Source organism: Rhagoletis zephyria, unplaced genomic scaffold, assembly GCF_001687245.7.
Source record: "Rhagoletis zephyria isolate East Lansing unplaced genomic scaffold, Rhagoletis_zephyria_1.1 Rzeph_scaffold_00725, whole genome shotgun sequence".
NCBI classification, from domain to species: domain Eukaryota; kingdom Metazoa; phylum Arthropoda; class Insecta; order Diptera; family Tephritidae; genus Rhagoletis; species Rhagoletis zephyria.
The window spans coordinates 141,812-159,735 of NW_016157809.1; the positions used below are offsets into that span (position 1 = coordinate 141,812).

The following is a 17,924-nucleotide window of genomic DNA, read 5'->3' on the forward strand; positions in this document are numbered from 1 at the left end:
ATATTTCGGAAAAAATATATTATGATTTACCTGAGTTAGACCTCTTTGAAAATACCTGCTAAAATCTTTTTGGGCCGTATGAGCAAAAACTAAGCAATTGATGTTTCTTAAAATTTCAAAACTTTCACTTAAATTTTTTTGTATGAATCGAGTAAAGGGTCTGACATTTTAAGAGAAAGCAATTGCATAATTTTTATTAACATGATACAATTTTAAAAATTTGTTTTATACTTATAGTGATTTTTCAGAAAACATAAGTTTTGGAGGTATTTATTTGTTTTCAAATCCATTCAGCTCGCGTAAATCTTTTTAATGTTACGAAATATTTTGGCAGAAATCTTAAAATAAAATAAGTTTTATATTTCCGGTCGAGAAACAGTACCGATTTTTTATTTTTTATTTCTTATTTAGTTTTTCGGTAGATATGGAGAATGATGCCATAGTTTGTGTCCTACATACCTTTACTCTTAATTAATATTCTTAACGGTTTTTTGTTTTTGTATTTTTTTAGTAGATCAGTAATACTACGTATTGTATTCCTTTTTGTGTTTTTAAGGTATCCTCTAGACTTTAAGGTACTTTCAGTTAAATATTTATACGTACTTCATAAGTCTAAATTTTAAATTTTACAAACATTCTACAACTGCACATACGGCTTGTTTGCTGAAGGAACGTCGAACACTAAAAAATAAAATATAAATCGGGGAAAAACAGCTTTAAAGTTTTTTGGTCAGTTACTAAGTTTTGAATAACAATTAAGAGAATGTCAATACCGAATTTTCACTATGTACGACTATTAAAGTGCATAAATATTTGAGCAATTTAAAAATGCCTCGACTGTTTCATTCGGCAGTGTAAAGACAGACGATTATTTTTTAATGCCAAACCTAGTGGCTTGAATTTTTGTCATTTAATAACCAGTGGAAATCCGGCATTAGTATTTAAGAATTAAATAACGTCGAATTTAATCCAAAGGATACTTTAATGTTCTACCGTGTTTTGATGAAAGTGTGTTTTATTTATAATAATGGTTGCTAATAGGGCGATCGATTTTATAAAACCGGTTTTGGGTTTCCTTTTTTTTTTAAGTAAATAAAAAAACTCCAATACCCAATTTTTATAGTAAAAAAACGTTTAGACCTAAAGTATTTTATTTATTTATGCGGTGATAACACTTAAAAGAAAGTTAAAGAAATTAAAATTTGCCATAGTGTCGGATTTTCACTGCGTATTGATGTGAGAAATATTTGAATGACAGAGTCGGGCAGTAAATTATAGCTGTGTCAATATAATCATAATCAGAATCGTGAACCGGATGAAAAATTTGGTCGGTTCGGTGCAGCGGGTCGAGCCGTTTAAGCTTGAAACACATTGGAAACGACGGGCTACGGACCACATCTGTCAAATTATTTTAACACGTACTCTTATGTAGATAATTAATTTGGCGACGACACGGCAACTCTGCGACTAGCCAAAAATGTAGCTGTGGCCAGATTGGATCTATTTCTATTTTTCTAGCGACAGCTACGGTTCTTCTTCTTTTATGTCAAACTCAAAAAAATTCATGTGTCGCTGGCGCGTTCAAAAAAGCCATGTCGCCGTCGACAAGGCGTTTAGATTATGTAGATAAAACCTTAATGTCGTGTCGTGTGGTGATGTCGTTTTCGATGTGTTCAGAGCTTTAGATTGATTTGTCAAAACGTTTTTTTTTGTGTCTGAATTAATGGTTGGGAATTGAAAGTAAAAACTGTGTATTATTTTTATTTATATATTAGTATATTTAATAAAAAAAATTAAAAATAAATACATAAAAAAATTGGGGAAAATTTTGTCTTCATAAAACTTGTAAAAAGTGATTCGGTTTTCGCCTCGCATCAAGCATTTGTGGAAAATTTCATTTCGGTTAAGCGGTTCAAAGCCGGTTAACGTCCCTGATTACATTATAATTATTATTTTTTAAATTGTTGTCGTCTCATAGCCTCGTGTGAATCCGGTATAAGAATAAAGAAAACAAGCATCAAATTACGTTTAATCAATATTCAAGCATTTGGGATAACCTGTTTTTTCTTACATTTATAAAAATCTTGATAATAATCTCTAATCACTAAGGACCGTTTTCTCAAGTAGCTTTTAAAATTTATCTGCCCTTTAAACAAAAATTTGGTTATCAAGAAAACCAAGAAAAGGTGTTGACACCAACTTTATTCCCTACGAGTTTGAGCTGGGTTCGGTAATTATAGAGGTTAAAAACTGGTTTAAAAAACCCAGTTCTATCGCCCTAGTGAAAAGTGGAAAGAATTTAGCAATAGAAAGGAAAATTCTCTTCTTGTAAGATACAATTGACACATAGTATTACGAAGTTTTTGTTTACATAATATCAATATTTCTTTTTTGTTTCCTAGTTATAACATTCTTTCAGCAAACGAGTGATATGTACTTCATTAGTTTTTATTTGTAGAATGCATTTAGTTACATATAAAGGTATAAATATGTACATTTTGTAAGTATAAAGTTTATAGTAAGTGCTCAGAGTTTTTGTTTCACAAATGAACCTCAATATATTGTTGTAAGCAATTTATATATCGAAAATTAATAATAATAATAATAATAGATTGGCGCTTACACATATGTTAGTGTTTGGCCGAGCTTCTCCTCCGATTTGTGGTGTGCGCCTTGATGTTGTCACACAAAGCGGAGGGACCTACAGTTTTACGCCGACTCCGAACGGCGATTGTATTTTTATGAGAAGCTGTTTTTCATGGCAGAAATACACTCGGAGGTTTGCCATTGCCTGCCGAGGGACGACCGCTGTTAAGAAAAAACCTTTTTTCTATATTTTTTGCGATGTTGCTTTGACCAGGGTTTGAACCCAGGTGCTGATGAGTGAAAGCGCGCACTGCTTACCACTACACCACAGCGGCCGACAATTACATATGTATATATATTTCATGGCCTGGTTGTCTACACAAAGATGCCGCCGCCCAATATATTCACAGATATGCCTAAATATTTAATTGGTTTTTTCATATTCTTCAAGGCTGTATTAAAAAAAAGAGAAGCAAAACAACAACAAATGTATGCAAATTTTTACATCTTTAGCAAAAAAAAGTATAACCCACGAAAACGTCAATAGTCTAGTAACTGTGCACTTTAAAAAAATTTTCTAAAAATATTTATCGAGTTACAAGTTTTCATTTATGACGGATTTCCACCAGGCAATAAATGACAAACATTTGAATGGCAAAGTTGTGAATTAAAGAGTGAGTGATAAAGTTCGTTGCAACTATTTTCACTGTTATTTAATTGAATAAAATTTAAAGCCATTTCTTAAAAAAATACAACATTTAGCAAATTTTTTAATAAAGTAGGACGATTGAGCAATAGCCTCTGTGAAGTCTACTACCACAATTAGTTTTTAGTCATTTAATGTCTTGTGGAAACTCTGCATAATACAAGGGTATAGGGGAATCATCTGCGCGAAATATAATTTTTTTCTAAGAAAAAAAAACGATTTAACACTTTAATACAAAGTTTCATATTACTTAAAGCAAAACTTCGGTGCTGACTTTTTGATTCAATATTGCGAAATATTTAAAATATTGTTTACGAAGACATCATTATTTTTTAATGTAAAAATACAGCAATAAAAAATATTTAGAAGAGAAAGCCTTAATCAAATACTTATAAAAGGTAACTCACTAAGGAAATAAATAAATTAAACATTTAAAAATGCATTTAGTGAAAAAATTGCAAATTCTTGTTACTTTATTTGAATGCCTGTTTGGAGCAATAATCCTGCGGATACCTTAAGCAAGGGATCAGCGCTATTTTCAGACTTTCAAAGCGCTTGAAATAAAAAAAAAATCACAATAATCAACGCATAAAAAAATGGACTTACCATGCGTTTTTTTTTTTTTTGTAATCAAACTTTAAGTAAAGAACATTATTGCGAATTTTGAAATTGCACTAAAAAATATTCTCATTACTCTTTACTTAAGGGCATTTATTTCTCTTGATAATCTTCAAAAGAACAATACTATCAACTAAAGCGCCCTATACACCGATTGATTTATCCTTCAAGCAGTTAAACAACTATTTCACAATAAAAATGCTCGTGCGACAAATAACTTTTACAAGATTATGCAAGTTATTTCCATTGACATAATTAAAAAAATTTCACAAAAATTTATTATCTTTGAAATGCAGCCGTATCCAGCAGCTGACTGGCGAATTTGAGCAAATTCCTTTTCGTGCAAAAATTGGAATATGTCTCTCTTTGAGCGCTTAAGCTACTACGGCTTTTTAAACGAACATTCTTAATATTTACTACTGAAGTGTTGGTGTCTGAACCCCTAACAATAAAATAAATTTTTTTGAATAATCTTCAGCTGGTTGAACCACTTAGCAAAAGTTGATTAAAGCACATCTGATGATTGTTTAATCATCGTCTGATTGAACTATAAATCAATGTGTGTATAGGGCGCTTAATGGGTGTGCCAGTTGGCTAGTGCAGCACCCGCATGTGGTGAGAGAGGTAGAGCAAGTGTGAGAGAAAAAAATGCGATGAGTGTGTAAATCTGCTACACGCTACTTTTGGCATCTACCGTTAACTCACATAAATCACTGTGAGTTACAGAGATCTCACGCTAAATAATTTTGAAAAATAAGGAAGTTGAAATTTAAAATTTTTTAAATATATTTTTTGAACGTACATATGTTTTCAAATATGTATAACATGAGTTTTCATAAGATTATTCAACATTGGATATGCTAATAAAAAAATTCGATATTGCAACATGCACTGGGTTTCAAAAATTCAATAATATGGGCTATACAAATAATATGTACATACTAAATTTATAGTTAATACTAACATAAATTAGGTTTTTGTAAAAATTTATAGAACTTTTTAATATACTCGTAAATTAGCATATTTTTTCTACTAAAGTGTAACCACATAAAAACTAAAATCACTTGCGCCGCACTCAGTAACTGATTTTCTTGCGCAATTTCAATGTCGTCTCACGCTCACGCTCGACCGCCATTACCGCTGCTGCTGCAGCATAGCGCGCGCCACTGCCGCGCTGCAAGTACAAACCATGCGCTGTGGTGGACGCCGTCGGCGTTGGAATACCCGAAGTGGAAGCTGACGAGGCCGAGGAGGCTGTAGATGATTCGAGTAAGGTGGTGGCGTTATTGGCGGCCGCTGCCGCGCATGGCACGTGATGCCGCGTTCGATAGCCAGCCCCACCGCCGGCAGTGCCTGGTGCTCTGAGAGCAACACCGCTTGAGTCGCCACCTGCGCCACCTCTTCTCGTGCCAACTGAACAGAGCTGATTTCTTTCGTTGCTATTCGCATTGTTGCGGTCATCTACGTTGCCACTATCGTTGCCGCTCCCACTAGCGCACGCGTTGCTATTACTCTGCGCTGCATTGTTGTTGCCCGCTGCTTTGCGCAGCAATTTCGTATTGTATTCATCGCATTTGTCCTTCTCGAGGCGCGTGCTACTCAGCGAACGTTTGTTGCGTTTTGTGATGCCCGTTGGAATGCCAGTGGGTGAGGCGCGCGTCGACGCTGTGGTTGTTGCACTGATGCCCGCATCGAAACTACCGCGCCCGTAATTGTTGTTGCTAATCAGCCGGTTTGTATCTAAAGGCGGTGTGGAACGTAAATTTTCATTTAGTTGTACATTCATATCATTGTTGTTGTTATTGTTATTGTTGCTATTTTTAGCAACACTGCCACTAGGCTGCTGATAGTGTTGATGACGCTGATAATACATGTGAGATTTAGGCAGCGATGTCGACTGTGACACTTTACTATGCGTATAAGCAGCAGAAGTGCTGGCGGCAGCGGCATCATGCAGAGGATTCGAATTGAAATCAAGCGTTGCCGAAGCAGAACGACCACCGCCGCCGCCGCCGCCGCCGCCGCCGCCGCCGCCACCACCGCCGGCGTCTAATGGCGACGCACCCGCCGATGGTATAGCTGACACGTCGCGATAATAGCGCGCGGTCACAGTCGTACATGGCGGCGATTCCGCCACTGCCGTTGTACCTGCACCTGCGCGATGATAGCGTATACGCGAGCGGCCGCGCAACGTCATATGGTGGTGTGGCGCGCGTGATGCGCCACTACGCGTAGGCGGTATGGTAGCAGATGAACCAATACTTCCGCCGGCAGCCCCACTGCTTGACGTTGCTGCCGTCGCGGTCGCGGCTGCACCGCTGACTCCCACATCCATTAGCGCTGCACTTGCGCGCACCACCGGAATTTTACTCTCATTTATGCCGATTGCCGCCACATTTGACGTCGAACTTATCAACGTGTTGTTGTAGGTCTTCGTTTGTTTATTGAGGCTACTTAGCGTGGGCGCGGTCACATCGTGATGATGATGATGATGGTGATGCGGCAATGTATAGCCGCTGCTCGTCGTGGCCGTTGAGGCATTGCTTGTTGCTACATTTCCAACAGCGCTGTTGTTGTTATTGCTATTAGACAACTGTTGTTGTTGTTGTGTTTCCGCTTTGCGTAAGTGCATGAAACCCATTCTGCGCGAGGGGGAAGGCGGTAAGGGGTATTTTTGTTTCGGGTAGGACAGAACGTTCAGTCAATAATTTCGTTCGTTCGTGTGTCGAAATTTGGTAGTAGACAAAAAGTGGAGAAGCAAATTTTATTTGTATACATATTTCGATTTACAGAGTATGCATGGCAGTGTAGTTTGCGCGAGAGGAGAAAAGGAAAAAGAAAAATAGAAGATTTGATTTGTATTAATTGATTTATTCATACTTTGTTACTTTTTTAATTGATAGATATTTTTGCGATATTGTAAACAGTGTTGCATTTCTGAGTCCTGAGCTTACGGACGGCATTCTAAGGGCATGCATGATCGGAATGAAGAAAAAGCTAAATTTAAACTTGGAGATTATATCGCACGTTAAATTATCAAGAATTAACCGAACATTTTATTTGTGTAGAAAAATGCTAATAAAGTTTTGATCAATTCACATAAATAATTGGCATACAAAAAAAGGATCGAAAGACACTTGTTTCGCCCTTTTGGGGAGCTTTGTTATCTGCTACGCAGAACATATCGAGCCCTAACCGCCAAAATAACGTAAGCGACATTTTTTTCAAAATTTTCTTTTTGATGCAGAAATGCATCTAGATGCTCTAGGAATATTTCTGCATCAAAAATAAAATTTTGAAAAAAATGTGGCTTACGTTATTTGGCGGTTAGGGCTCGATATACTCCTTATCAAGCTTATTAATCGCATGATCCAAAAACAAAAGATTTTGAGTTAACGCTCTTTATTATAACCGACACCTAACGGTGTTAGAGAGCGGTATTTTGGTAAAACAAACAATTTTCGAATTTTTAATTTCTTCCAAAAGTTTGTGTATCTTTTATGGCAAAGTGTACGAGAACAAAATGTTATGTCAAGAACGTTCAACAGCGGGACCAAAAGTAATGAGAGCAGTTTGAATGCGAATAAATTTAGAACAATAGGTTCGAAAACGTTTCCGTAAAGAACAAAATGCGAACAAAACTCTCGGGAACGTTCTCAAGAAGAACGGAATGAGAACGAAACTTTCGGGAATGTTTACAATGAGAACAAATTGAGAACGAAAGTATCCAGAACGTTTTCAAGGAGGATTAAATAGAGAACAAAAGTGAGAGCCACGATGGTTATTTCCAAGCCAGAGGAAAGCTGTATAATTTCAACTTGCAGATCGTTTATCAGGGTGAACTGTCCATTTATGGAGAAAAGTTCGTGTCTTAAGTCTTTCGTTAAGTTAATTTGCATAATTATCTGTCAGTTCGCGAAAAGTTCAGAGACGATTTGCTCCCGTTTTTTTCTGTGTCACAAAGCACCCGAGACTTTAGTTCTCAAATTGTTTTTCGGGAGAAAGTTCCTTAGACTTTTGTTCCCGTTTCGTTCTTTGCCAAAACGTTGCGGAAACTATTGTTTCCATTTTTTCTCTTAGAAATGTTCCCGAAAGTATTGTTCGCATTTTGTTCTCTTTGGGAACGTTCTTATATAATTCCTATTAAGAACGTTTTCCACGCTTTTTTTTCACCTTCGTTCTTGTAAAAGTACTCCCAAAAGTTTTGTTCCCATTTCGGTTTTGGGTTTTAAGCATCCTTGGAAACAAAACTACGAGAACGACGTTTAGTTTCGATCACACATTTTGCTCTTGGTCCCTGTTAAAATGTTATCATAAAATTTTAATTGGACTACATTCGATTAATGAATAGGTTTAAAGGCGAATACACCGTTCGTGTGCGTACAACTGTTAAGTTCGGTACATTTTAATTCGTTTTAAAGCAAACAGCTGATGATATTGTTGCCTACATAGGAAACTATGAGTTTGAGAGGAAATAATTTTACACGAGTCGTTTTTTGTTTTACAATCAAAATCTACCATTTTAAATGGAGATTCAACTGTAAAATGTAAGTGTTTTGGCTGGTCGATTTCCTCGTCGCCGGAAATCGACCCAAGTAAAGGCAGCTTGAGTGAGACAGACTGAAAACAAAACGTGTAAAATTATCAACAAAAGGAGTACGGGGCAGCGATGGAAAAAAGAAAATTTTCAAATTGTACCAAATTTGAGGAAAAAGTTCTACTTAAATTCACACCCCGTCAAATGTGTACGGAAATACGACGGTAGTCTGCCTTTGCAACGCCATGTCTAATTTTGGGGTTCACATTGAACTAATACGTTAAGCTCTGTTCAAACTAGAGAAACCGTTCGAGGCAAAACGCGAACCATTCTCATGCATCACTGCCATTTTCAGCCGCATTTAAATGACGCGATTTTTTGACAGACAAATTGCCCACTAAGCTAAATACCCGTGTATAAAAATTGGAAATCCCGGACGTTTTGAAATCACTATCTTTTTCTAGAAATTTTTTATTGTCTCATCGTTTTGCGAAGCATTCTTCAAGTGAGTGAGTAACAACTTATTGCCTTATTTAACATTGCTCACAAGTAGATCGCTCTACCAACATACATCATTAATGCTGTATTTACTGTAAAAGGATTTTACTTAGATCTTTAAGGAATTTTCGGCACCCCACAATGCGGAGTACTCTCCCTACTCTTGTGGAATTTATTCATAAACAATCAGCTTATGAGCTTATAAAAAATTAGACCTTATAGCCCATTTCCACCGAAAGCTCAACTGCAGTTAAGAGCGCAGGTAAGCTCCAAGAACTTAAAGATGCGGGGATTGGCAAGGTTAATTTCTTACTTTTTGGTTTTTTACTTTCGTTTTCTTGTACTCAATATAAGCAATTACCCCCCTTCGTGTGGTAATCTCCTTTTTCCAATAGGCATAAATTGAAGTTAGTAGGCTTGGTAGAAATGAACTGTTAAACAAAGTGGGAGTTCACACTATCATGTTCTATGGTGTCGAATTTTGGTGAAAGGCCTTAGAGAAATTTATGATGAGAGTAAAAACTCGGAAAGATACACATGTATGTAGGTCATCCATGTATGCTCATCAACAAGCACCCTGAAATTGAGTCTATCACTTCACTGTAAACTAGGGCTGTGCGATTAATTGATTACTCAAATTTTTAATTAATCATAAAGTAAATAACTCAATTATTCGATTAATTGGAAATTATGATTACTCAAAAGTTCAGTTACTCGAGTAATCAAGATTTTTGATTAACCAAAAACAAAAATATTTGAGTAATTTGCTTTATGATTAATCAACATTTCGAGTAAAATGAGTAATCAACATTTCAACTCTTTACATATGTATAAAGTAGTTAAAGTTCCTTGATACTTTGAAAACAACGTTTTTGTTTTCAAAAATTAAAACGAAAAATTGTTTCATATACAGAATGTAAAAAAGAAAATAAGCATTTTCCAAAGTAAACTCTTTTAACGAGCAAAATTATTTTTTTGAGTAATCATATTTCAAGTAACTCGATTAATCATCGTTTTGAGTAATCAAAATCTAGATTACTCGAGTTATTGATTAACCGAATAATTGATTAACCAACTTGCTCGAGTAATCGAATAATCGAATATATTCTTCCTGTGGATTTTAATGTGGAAATTTCTATCTTATTTTTAAAATTCAGACCTTATTAAAAATTTAATGTTATTTAGTAGAAAAATAACAGACTGCAAATTGTATAAGCAAATCAACGCGACAGTAATTTAAACTCTCACAAAATATTTCAAATAAAATTATGAACAAACTATTTTAAAATATGTAGATAAAAATAATACCCAAAGTATTAATACTTCGTTCATAAAGCTCGCTAAGAGCTTCAACAAATGCAACACTGTTATACATAATCGACAACTTTTATTACAGTAATTTATTAAGAATTGCATTGCTTTGCAGAAATACCAAAGCCATTGGGAAAAGGGCGTGACTGCAGGAGCAAAGGGAACCAGAAGCGGAACGGGAGAAGTAGCGGTTAACTAAATAAACTACATGCCAAAAAAAAAACACAAGAATATAGCAAGCAGTAAAATAAAAAAACCGAAAGCACAAAAAGTTGCCACTTTATACACAGAGAAAAACAAGCCTAATGCGAGTACAATAATAAATGGACAAATTCAAAGAGCAAATAAGTTCAAAATATTTATTTACAACACAATTTTAACGACAATAATAATTTAAAACAAACTCAAATGAATTGCGAATAAAATATTTGCCAAAAATGCATTGCCGAAAAACGTAAAAAAAAACAAAACAAATTGATAATTTGGTTGCGGTTAAACAGATTTTGTGTTTATTAAAATATGTATACATAATATTTTTTTTTTAATTTATAATTATATTAATATTCCATGCACTTTATATCTAGGGTAAAATTATTGGTCTACATATTAATTTTAGCAGCATAAAATTTTTTCTAAAATATTATTTAACTGAAATATATTTTACAAGACAAAAAAATGGCAAAAATAAGGCTTAGAAATGAATTTGAGTATAATTATTGAAAAAATATGTGCACTTATTTAATATATTTTATGGATATTTAATATCTAGTTATTATACCGAATTTCCACTGGGCGTTGAAATGTCAAAAAATTTGCGCCATTCAAAATGCGTTGTGAAAATCAATTTAGGCCAGAACAAAATTTGTGTTTAAAGATCAGATAAATTTTAAAAGCTAGCGGAGAAACCTGCCCTTAATGGCTATTCTTATTAAGCCAACAGCACTGTTATTTTGGATTGCCGTACTTACGTTATTGAAATTTTTGTAAATTACTGCCCAATAGAAATCCGGTATTAAAAAATGGAAACCACAGAAATTATATTAGAATAAAAATTCACAACCCAAATTTATAAGGCAATAAATCGACGGCTTAGTGGAAGATCAACTTGTCTCGGCAGGCAGTTCAAAAACGCCGTCTCGGAAAATGACTCAAGACACCCTATTTCAGAATTTGGTTGAAGAAAGATCTATTTGAACAAAAAATTTAAAAGCGCCCTATCTTAGCTGCCGATATATTGAATTTACATTAGTTAAATTCAAGCAAATTCTGAAATAGTGTGTTTTTGAAAATTTTGCTAAGATAGGGCGGTTTCGCACCGGTAGGTTGGTCTTCCACTCAGCCATCGATATAAGCATTTGAAATGCTTTATAAAATTATTTTCTAAAAAATTTTAATATCGAAACACGATTTCAAATATATTTTTTTCTTAATAGACTTGGCTTTAATAATATTTGCTAAATTTCGAATGTTTTCAATGCAAATAAATCAAACAATGTAATAATAGGGAGTTTCCCCGACGCCCAAATTGGGGAATTTCAACATGTTCTCAATTTCGGCTGTAATTGCGATTGAGATGGCAATTTCGTCTTTGCCAATACAACCCTGGAAGTTACTTATTTTGAATGATAAGTGCGCAGAACGAAGAAAAAACAAATGCCAATAAAGCCAAGGCAAACAAACAAAAAAAAAAACTTTAATTGAAATTGAAATCGAGATGGTTGTGTAAACTTGCTTTAATTTCATATGGAATGGGGGGCTAAAATAGCGCAATTTGGGCATTGTGAAAACTCCCATTAATTTCGATATTTAATTATTTTATTGGAATGATTTCAAGTTATTAGAAATCAGATTTGAAAATTTTTCTCTTATTAATGAATATATTTAAGTAGTTTTTTAGCTGCTCAGCATTTACAAGTGCATGTATTGAAAATCGTACCTAATGGCACGTTCTCACACTCATTTGCATTGCATGATTCACGCTGAGAATTCGAAATTTTTATGTAACATATTTGGTCGCTTCTTGAGTGAAAATCAAAACCAAATGCAAAGCGTCGTGAATTTAAAATTTTCATACAAAAATCGTATGTGTTTCTCAGTAAACGATCAACCCTGAAGAAATTTAGCGCTATAACATTAAAAACCGGTCATAATTGTATGCATTCAAAAACGAATTACGTAATAAAGATGACGTTTGAGATGTCGTAGAAATACGTAAAAACTCATACGTTTTCCTATGCTCAGCTACCGTTAGCGACGTTCTTTGCTTGCATTCGTTTAAATGGATTTCTGTTAGTATACTTGTGTTATTAGAATTTTTGCTTGATTAATTAATTTGGCGCCAAGATAAGCTAGATCGATTTGGTATTTTTTTCTTAAAAATTAAACCGCCCGTTTGAAAACGTAAAAAGCTTAAAATAATTAGAATGCAAATGCAATAATGTATTGTAGAAAATTGGAAGGAAATACTAGTTAATAATATTCTATGTGACTATTGTTGTTTATTTTTGGCTGGGCGTTTATTCTTTACTTTTTTCTCCTTTGGAGCTTGATTTTTGGGTAGCTAGATCTAACCGATTTAAGTATAAAATTTATCTAATAGATGATTTAATGACAGAATTCGCTGTGGAAAATTTATTTTAGTTGAATGTATGTACATTAGGGTGCAACACACTCCAAAAAAAAAAATAAAAATAAAAATAAAAATCGGTACTGTTTTCCATCGGACTTATAAAATTATTTATTTTCGCCTAAATATTTCGAAAAAAACTAAGATTTTCACAAGCTGGGCCGTTTTGAAAATACCTCAAAAAATTTAATTATTTTGATTCCCTTGATAAAATGATCAAACGTTTTTAACCGACTTCCACAAAAGGAAGAGGTTATCAGTTCGTCGGAATATTTTTTTTTTTTTTTTTTTATGTATGTTACCGCATAACTTTGGACCACGTCAACCGATAATTCTTTTTGCATCGGAAAGGTAGTGTCTCAGAGGTGGTCCCATACTAATCTGGTTGAGATCCGATCAGTGGATCATGAGATATATATATATATTTTTTTTTTATATGGGAGTTGAAGTCGGTTTTTTTTTTTTGCTAAAAATTACTATTATGATAGATAATCTGAGATGATTTTTTGGAAGAAATATTCTCAAAAACTAATTTCATTCATAAAAGCTCGATTTAAGTATGTACGTCTTTCGAATCGGTTCAGCTCAAGTAAATTTTAATACGTTTCGAAAATATTTCGGGCGAAGTCTTTTAACAAATTTTATAAAATCCTGGAGTTCTCTTGGTGAGGCACCCTAATGTACATATGTATATACATATTATTTTCGTATACCTCGACGAACAAAAATTACGCGATGCAAATCTCTAATCATTCCCGTCCTTTTATATGACGCAGAAACGTGGACTATGCCGAACAAAGATGAGAAGGCTTTGGGGGCTTTCGAGAGAACACTTCTCTACGTAAAATCTATGGCCCTGTTCGCGTGAATGATGGACACTGAAGAAGATGGAACGAAGTACCGAGTACCGAGTGCCCTTCAGCACTGTCTTCACTTTGCTGGAATAAGTGGCGCGAAGTTTTTTTTGGACTTGGTCCAAACCGACGAGCGATTGTAGTATTGCCATAAAAGAAGAATATGAAGTAAATAAACCTTAACCGATATTAAATTAAATTATTGTTGTTTTCGAGAAGAGATTATTTTGTAAATTGCCAATTCGAACTTCGTTTAGGCTTGCGTTTTCAAAATGAATTTTATACAGCGAATCGTGCCTAAGTTGATTTTAAAAATTCGAATCCTTATAAAAAATTAAAATTAACTAAGTATTATGTACATTTAGATATTATAAAATTTATATGTATGTATCCACATTATACAGTGTTGTATACTCTTAAATTTCATTCAGCTTATTCTAAGATATAATTAGTCATATGATATGTTTTAACTTGGTTTTTAGTAATTATTTTTAAATTAGATACATTAGTACTGGGAAATGACTAACGCCAAGTGTTTTTAGACTTAGTGAAATTTTTAATTGGAGCTAGATACATATTAAGCATATTTAGTGTTTTAATGTTTTAAAATAAATTCCAAAACAATGTACAGATAAAAATAAAGGTGTCGAAAAAAAGATTGCACTCTTACGCTACGAAAACACAATAACATTTAGCAAAGTGTCAAAACATTAAATTACATATATAGTATATGAGAACGTAAAAAAAAAAATGTTTGTAAGGCACTTTTCCGTTATCTTTTTTAAAGCTCAGTAAAATTTAAGCTTATTTAAATTTTAGCTAAATAATTTATTTCCACATACAGATGTATTAAAAATTTATTGAGCGACCTTTTAAAAAGGATTTCTCATAATTTTAAAATTCTATTTTAAAATTTTGCCTTAGCTTTATAAGCTTTATTTATAAAAAAATTCAAAAATTAAACAGTTTTAAAAGTTAGGCATTTTAAAACACAAATTGCGCAAGTGCATGCAAGGTATGAAAATAGTTTTAACAAAAACCAAAACCAGTGAAAATCAATCGTACATGTTTTGGTGGACCATTAGCAAATTTTGAAAAACACTTGCACAGCAACAATCTACAAACTAAAGGTTATAATTTTTTATTAAAATATTATTTTTTCGGCAAATATTAGTAAAAAAAAAAAAACTATTATTTAGTAGCAAAACAGTGTCGAATGAGCGATACATACAACAACAAGGTGGGCAAATGTGCGCAAGCGTAGGATAATTGGAAATTTAGCGCTTTGGATATGGCAATTGCTATGAAAGCAGAGCGATGTGCACTGGAATGTAGTAAAATATAGGTACAACAGCACTTTTTTGTATCCTGCAATGCTATTCGGATAAAATATTTACAATTATTTTTTTTTTGTTGTTTTTTGGTTTAGTTATTTTAGTTTTCTCTAACTGATTATTGTTTCTTTTTTTTGCTATTGTGCTTCTTGCTGTTGTACATAAAAGTATGTACTTGTGTGTATTTTTAGTTATGTTCACTAACAACTCATCACTTGCTTGCACTTACCTTTTGCTATAGATGGCTAAACTGCGTGCACGCGTCGTCACACTGCCACCGCCTCCGGGTAGCGTTGTTGCTGTTGTAGCCACCGCCGCCGCCGCCGCCGCCGACGACGGTGTGGTACCACCATCTCCACGTGACACCGTCGGCATACTAGTTCCAGCCACTGTGCCAGCCGCTGCTGCTGATGTTGTTGTTGTCGTATGAGTTGCTATTGTTAGAAGGTTAATGAGGTTACTATTAGTGCGTGTGTTATTATTAGGATTAATGAAAATGTTGTTGTTGTTATTGCTGTTGGTGGTGGTGGTGGTGGTATGATAACGTGTATTATAAACAAAACGATTATTACAATTATAAAGATTTTTATTGTTGAGCGCCGCTGTTGCAGCAAGCATTGCTTCATGAGCTGCTGCCACCGCTGTAGCTGCTGCCGATGCTGCTGCTGCTGTCGCTGCGGCCATTTCTTGGCAATGCTGGTCGTTGTGTCGCAATGCTGGTGTGGCCAGTGCTGTTGTGCCTGTAGGACCTAGCGTTGTACTTGGCATTATGTTGGCGATGTTGTTGCGGAAAGGTTGCGAACGGGCGCGCATGTGACGCTCGATATCCAATGGACTGTAAGAGAGATAAAGAGAGAGAGAGAGGGGTGAGAAAAAGAGATAAATAAAAATAAGATGACAAGATAATCAAGATATGTAATATGTAGGTTGAGCCCTTCTAGAAGAGTAAATTTAAAGATCACCTTTAGCAAAACTATTTGGGGTATTTTTATGCTGTTACACCAACAACAACAACATATATTGGATGCCCTGCCACTGATATGCAGATAGATACATACATATTTAGTAAAAATTGCTTTCAGAATTGGAATAACCACCACCGAAGCATGATTAGAATGGATATTGGTGTTTCAAAAGAGGAAACGTTTTATATATTCTATCGCCAGAAGCTCCTACAAAAAAACACCACTGCGGTGAAGTGTGGTTTCAGAAGAACGTCCAACAACCTCCGGTTGATGAACTATCTAACCTTTAATATACACATAATGTTGGCTGAAACTGTTCTTGGCCGAGGATTCTGCTCAACCTGGCTGACTATTTGGTATCCTCAATGATGATATGAGACTTCCATGGCGTCCCGAATGTGCTTTGTATATTTCTTTAAAATTGCCTTGTACTGGTCCTAGACCCTATTTATTGATTTGGACTTGTACGGTTGTCTAATTCACCGATTCAATTGTCCTATTGAACTTTCCGAATATCCACGGGGTTACCATAGTCCATATCCGCTTTCTCGAAATCAACTTTGCAATATGAATTTTGGAAGAACAGGCTAACAGGCTATCGTGAACCATATTTGCAGGCATCGCGTGCCTCAGTTTGAGGAACGCCTTTACCATACCTACATATACAAACTGAGCTTTTTGTTTTAACAACCTCAATATTAAAAAAACGTCATCAAAATTTCACTTACTATGTATTAGCATTTGTGCTGTTGCCACGTGAATTATGCTGCGTTGACAATTGTTGTTGCTGCTGCTGCTGCTGTAACACCGTCGATGCCTGTTGTGCCGCTGCGGGCTGATGGTGCGTTTGTTGTTGATGTTGGCGACGCAACGCTTTTATTTGATTCAGCTTATCACCTTGTGTCTGCGAGTTTTGCTTATCAATTGCTGCTTGCGTCATTTTCACAGTCGACGCTATAGTCGGACGCTGTGCTGCTTCCAAGCCAATGCAAGGTTTCTTAAGCTTTTTCTCGGCGTAGAGTGGCTCGGTGCCGCTAACTGGCGACAGCCGTGTATTGGCCTCTCCTACAGCTATGGGTGGGGTGCGCCGCACTGGCGGTGTTGGTGGTTTACCGCCATCCGATAGCGTATTTGCGCCGGCTATAGCGAGCGTTGGGGACTTGCGTCGCCTCGTCGATGCTATATACGTGGCATTTGAGTTATCAGTGTTGTCTTCATCGTCGCCATTCTCCTCGGTAATGGTGGCATCTTCATCGCTAGCGCTACTCACATTCGCATTGCGACTATCGGCCTTTTCTTTCGAGCGGCGATTGCAGGTCGTTGTCGCGGTGATGGTGTTGGTATTTGTATTTGTATTGGTAGCAGTGATTGGTGAGCGTGCGCGCGTTGTAACACCCGTTTTCGTATTGCCGTTGGTTGATATATCCTCGTTGTCATGCAGATGCATTGTATCCACCTTTTGTGAGATACCTTTCACACAATTCTCTTTGGGTTGCGTCATTGTAAGCGGCGAACCACCGGTTGAGATGACTTGTTTGAGTGTGATGCTGTAAATGCCGTACTTGTGGATGGGGCACTGCGAGCCGGAGCGTTTGCGCACGCGGTCACCTTCGGCCCAGAGCCAAGTTTGTTTGCTTTAAGAGAGAAAGAGAAAAGGCAGCGCGAAGTTTAATGAATTAAATATATATAAAATGATTTCTGTTATATTTACTCCTCCATCCACTGCTGCTGGTGACCAATGACTGAGCCTGGACGACACAGTCGTAACCAGGCGATAGCTTCCAGCGCTGTAAAGTTGTAATGCTTCATGATATATGCACCGATAAGGCTGCCAGTGCGGCCAAGACCAGCTGAAAATTAGAATTTTTTGAGAAATACAATTAGAAATC

The 17,924-nt window shown here is 35.5% G+C and overlaps 1 protein-coding gene across 2 annotated transcripts in view; it reads right to left on the reverse strand.

The window, feature by feature from the left end:
• Positions 1-4,903: 4,903 nt before the first annotated feature.
• The window catches only part of Cdc14 (cell division cycle protein 14), a 35,576-nt gene continuing 22,555 nt past the window's right edge, over positions 4,904-17,924 (reverse strand). Inside the window, exons 4-8 of one of the 2 annotated variants that reach the window (XM_017613851.1) lie at positions 17,747-17,885; positions 16,764-17,669; positions 15,643-15,905; positions 15,300-15,504; positions 4,904-6,552 (exon numbers count right to left, since the gene is read on the reverse strand). In XM_017613851.1, coding sequence (XP_017469340.1) covers positions 4,986-6,552; positions 15,300-15,504; positions 15,643-15,905; positions 16,764-17,669; positions 17,747-17,885 — 3,080 coding nt within the window. In that variant the 3' untranslated portion in view covers positions 4,904-4,985. Of the gene's footprint in view, positions 6,553-15,299; positions 15,906-16,763; positions 17,670-17,746; positions 17,886-17,924 lie in introns of both variants that reach the window. The other variant, XM_017613850.1, reaches the window with a different exon arrangement.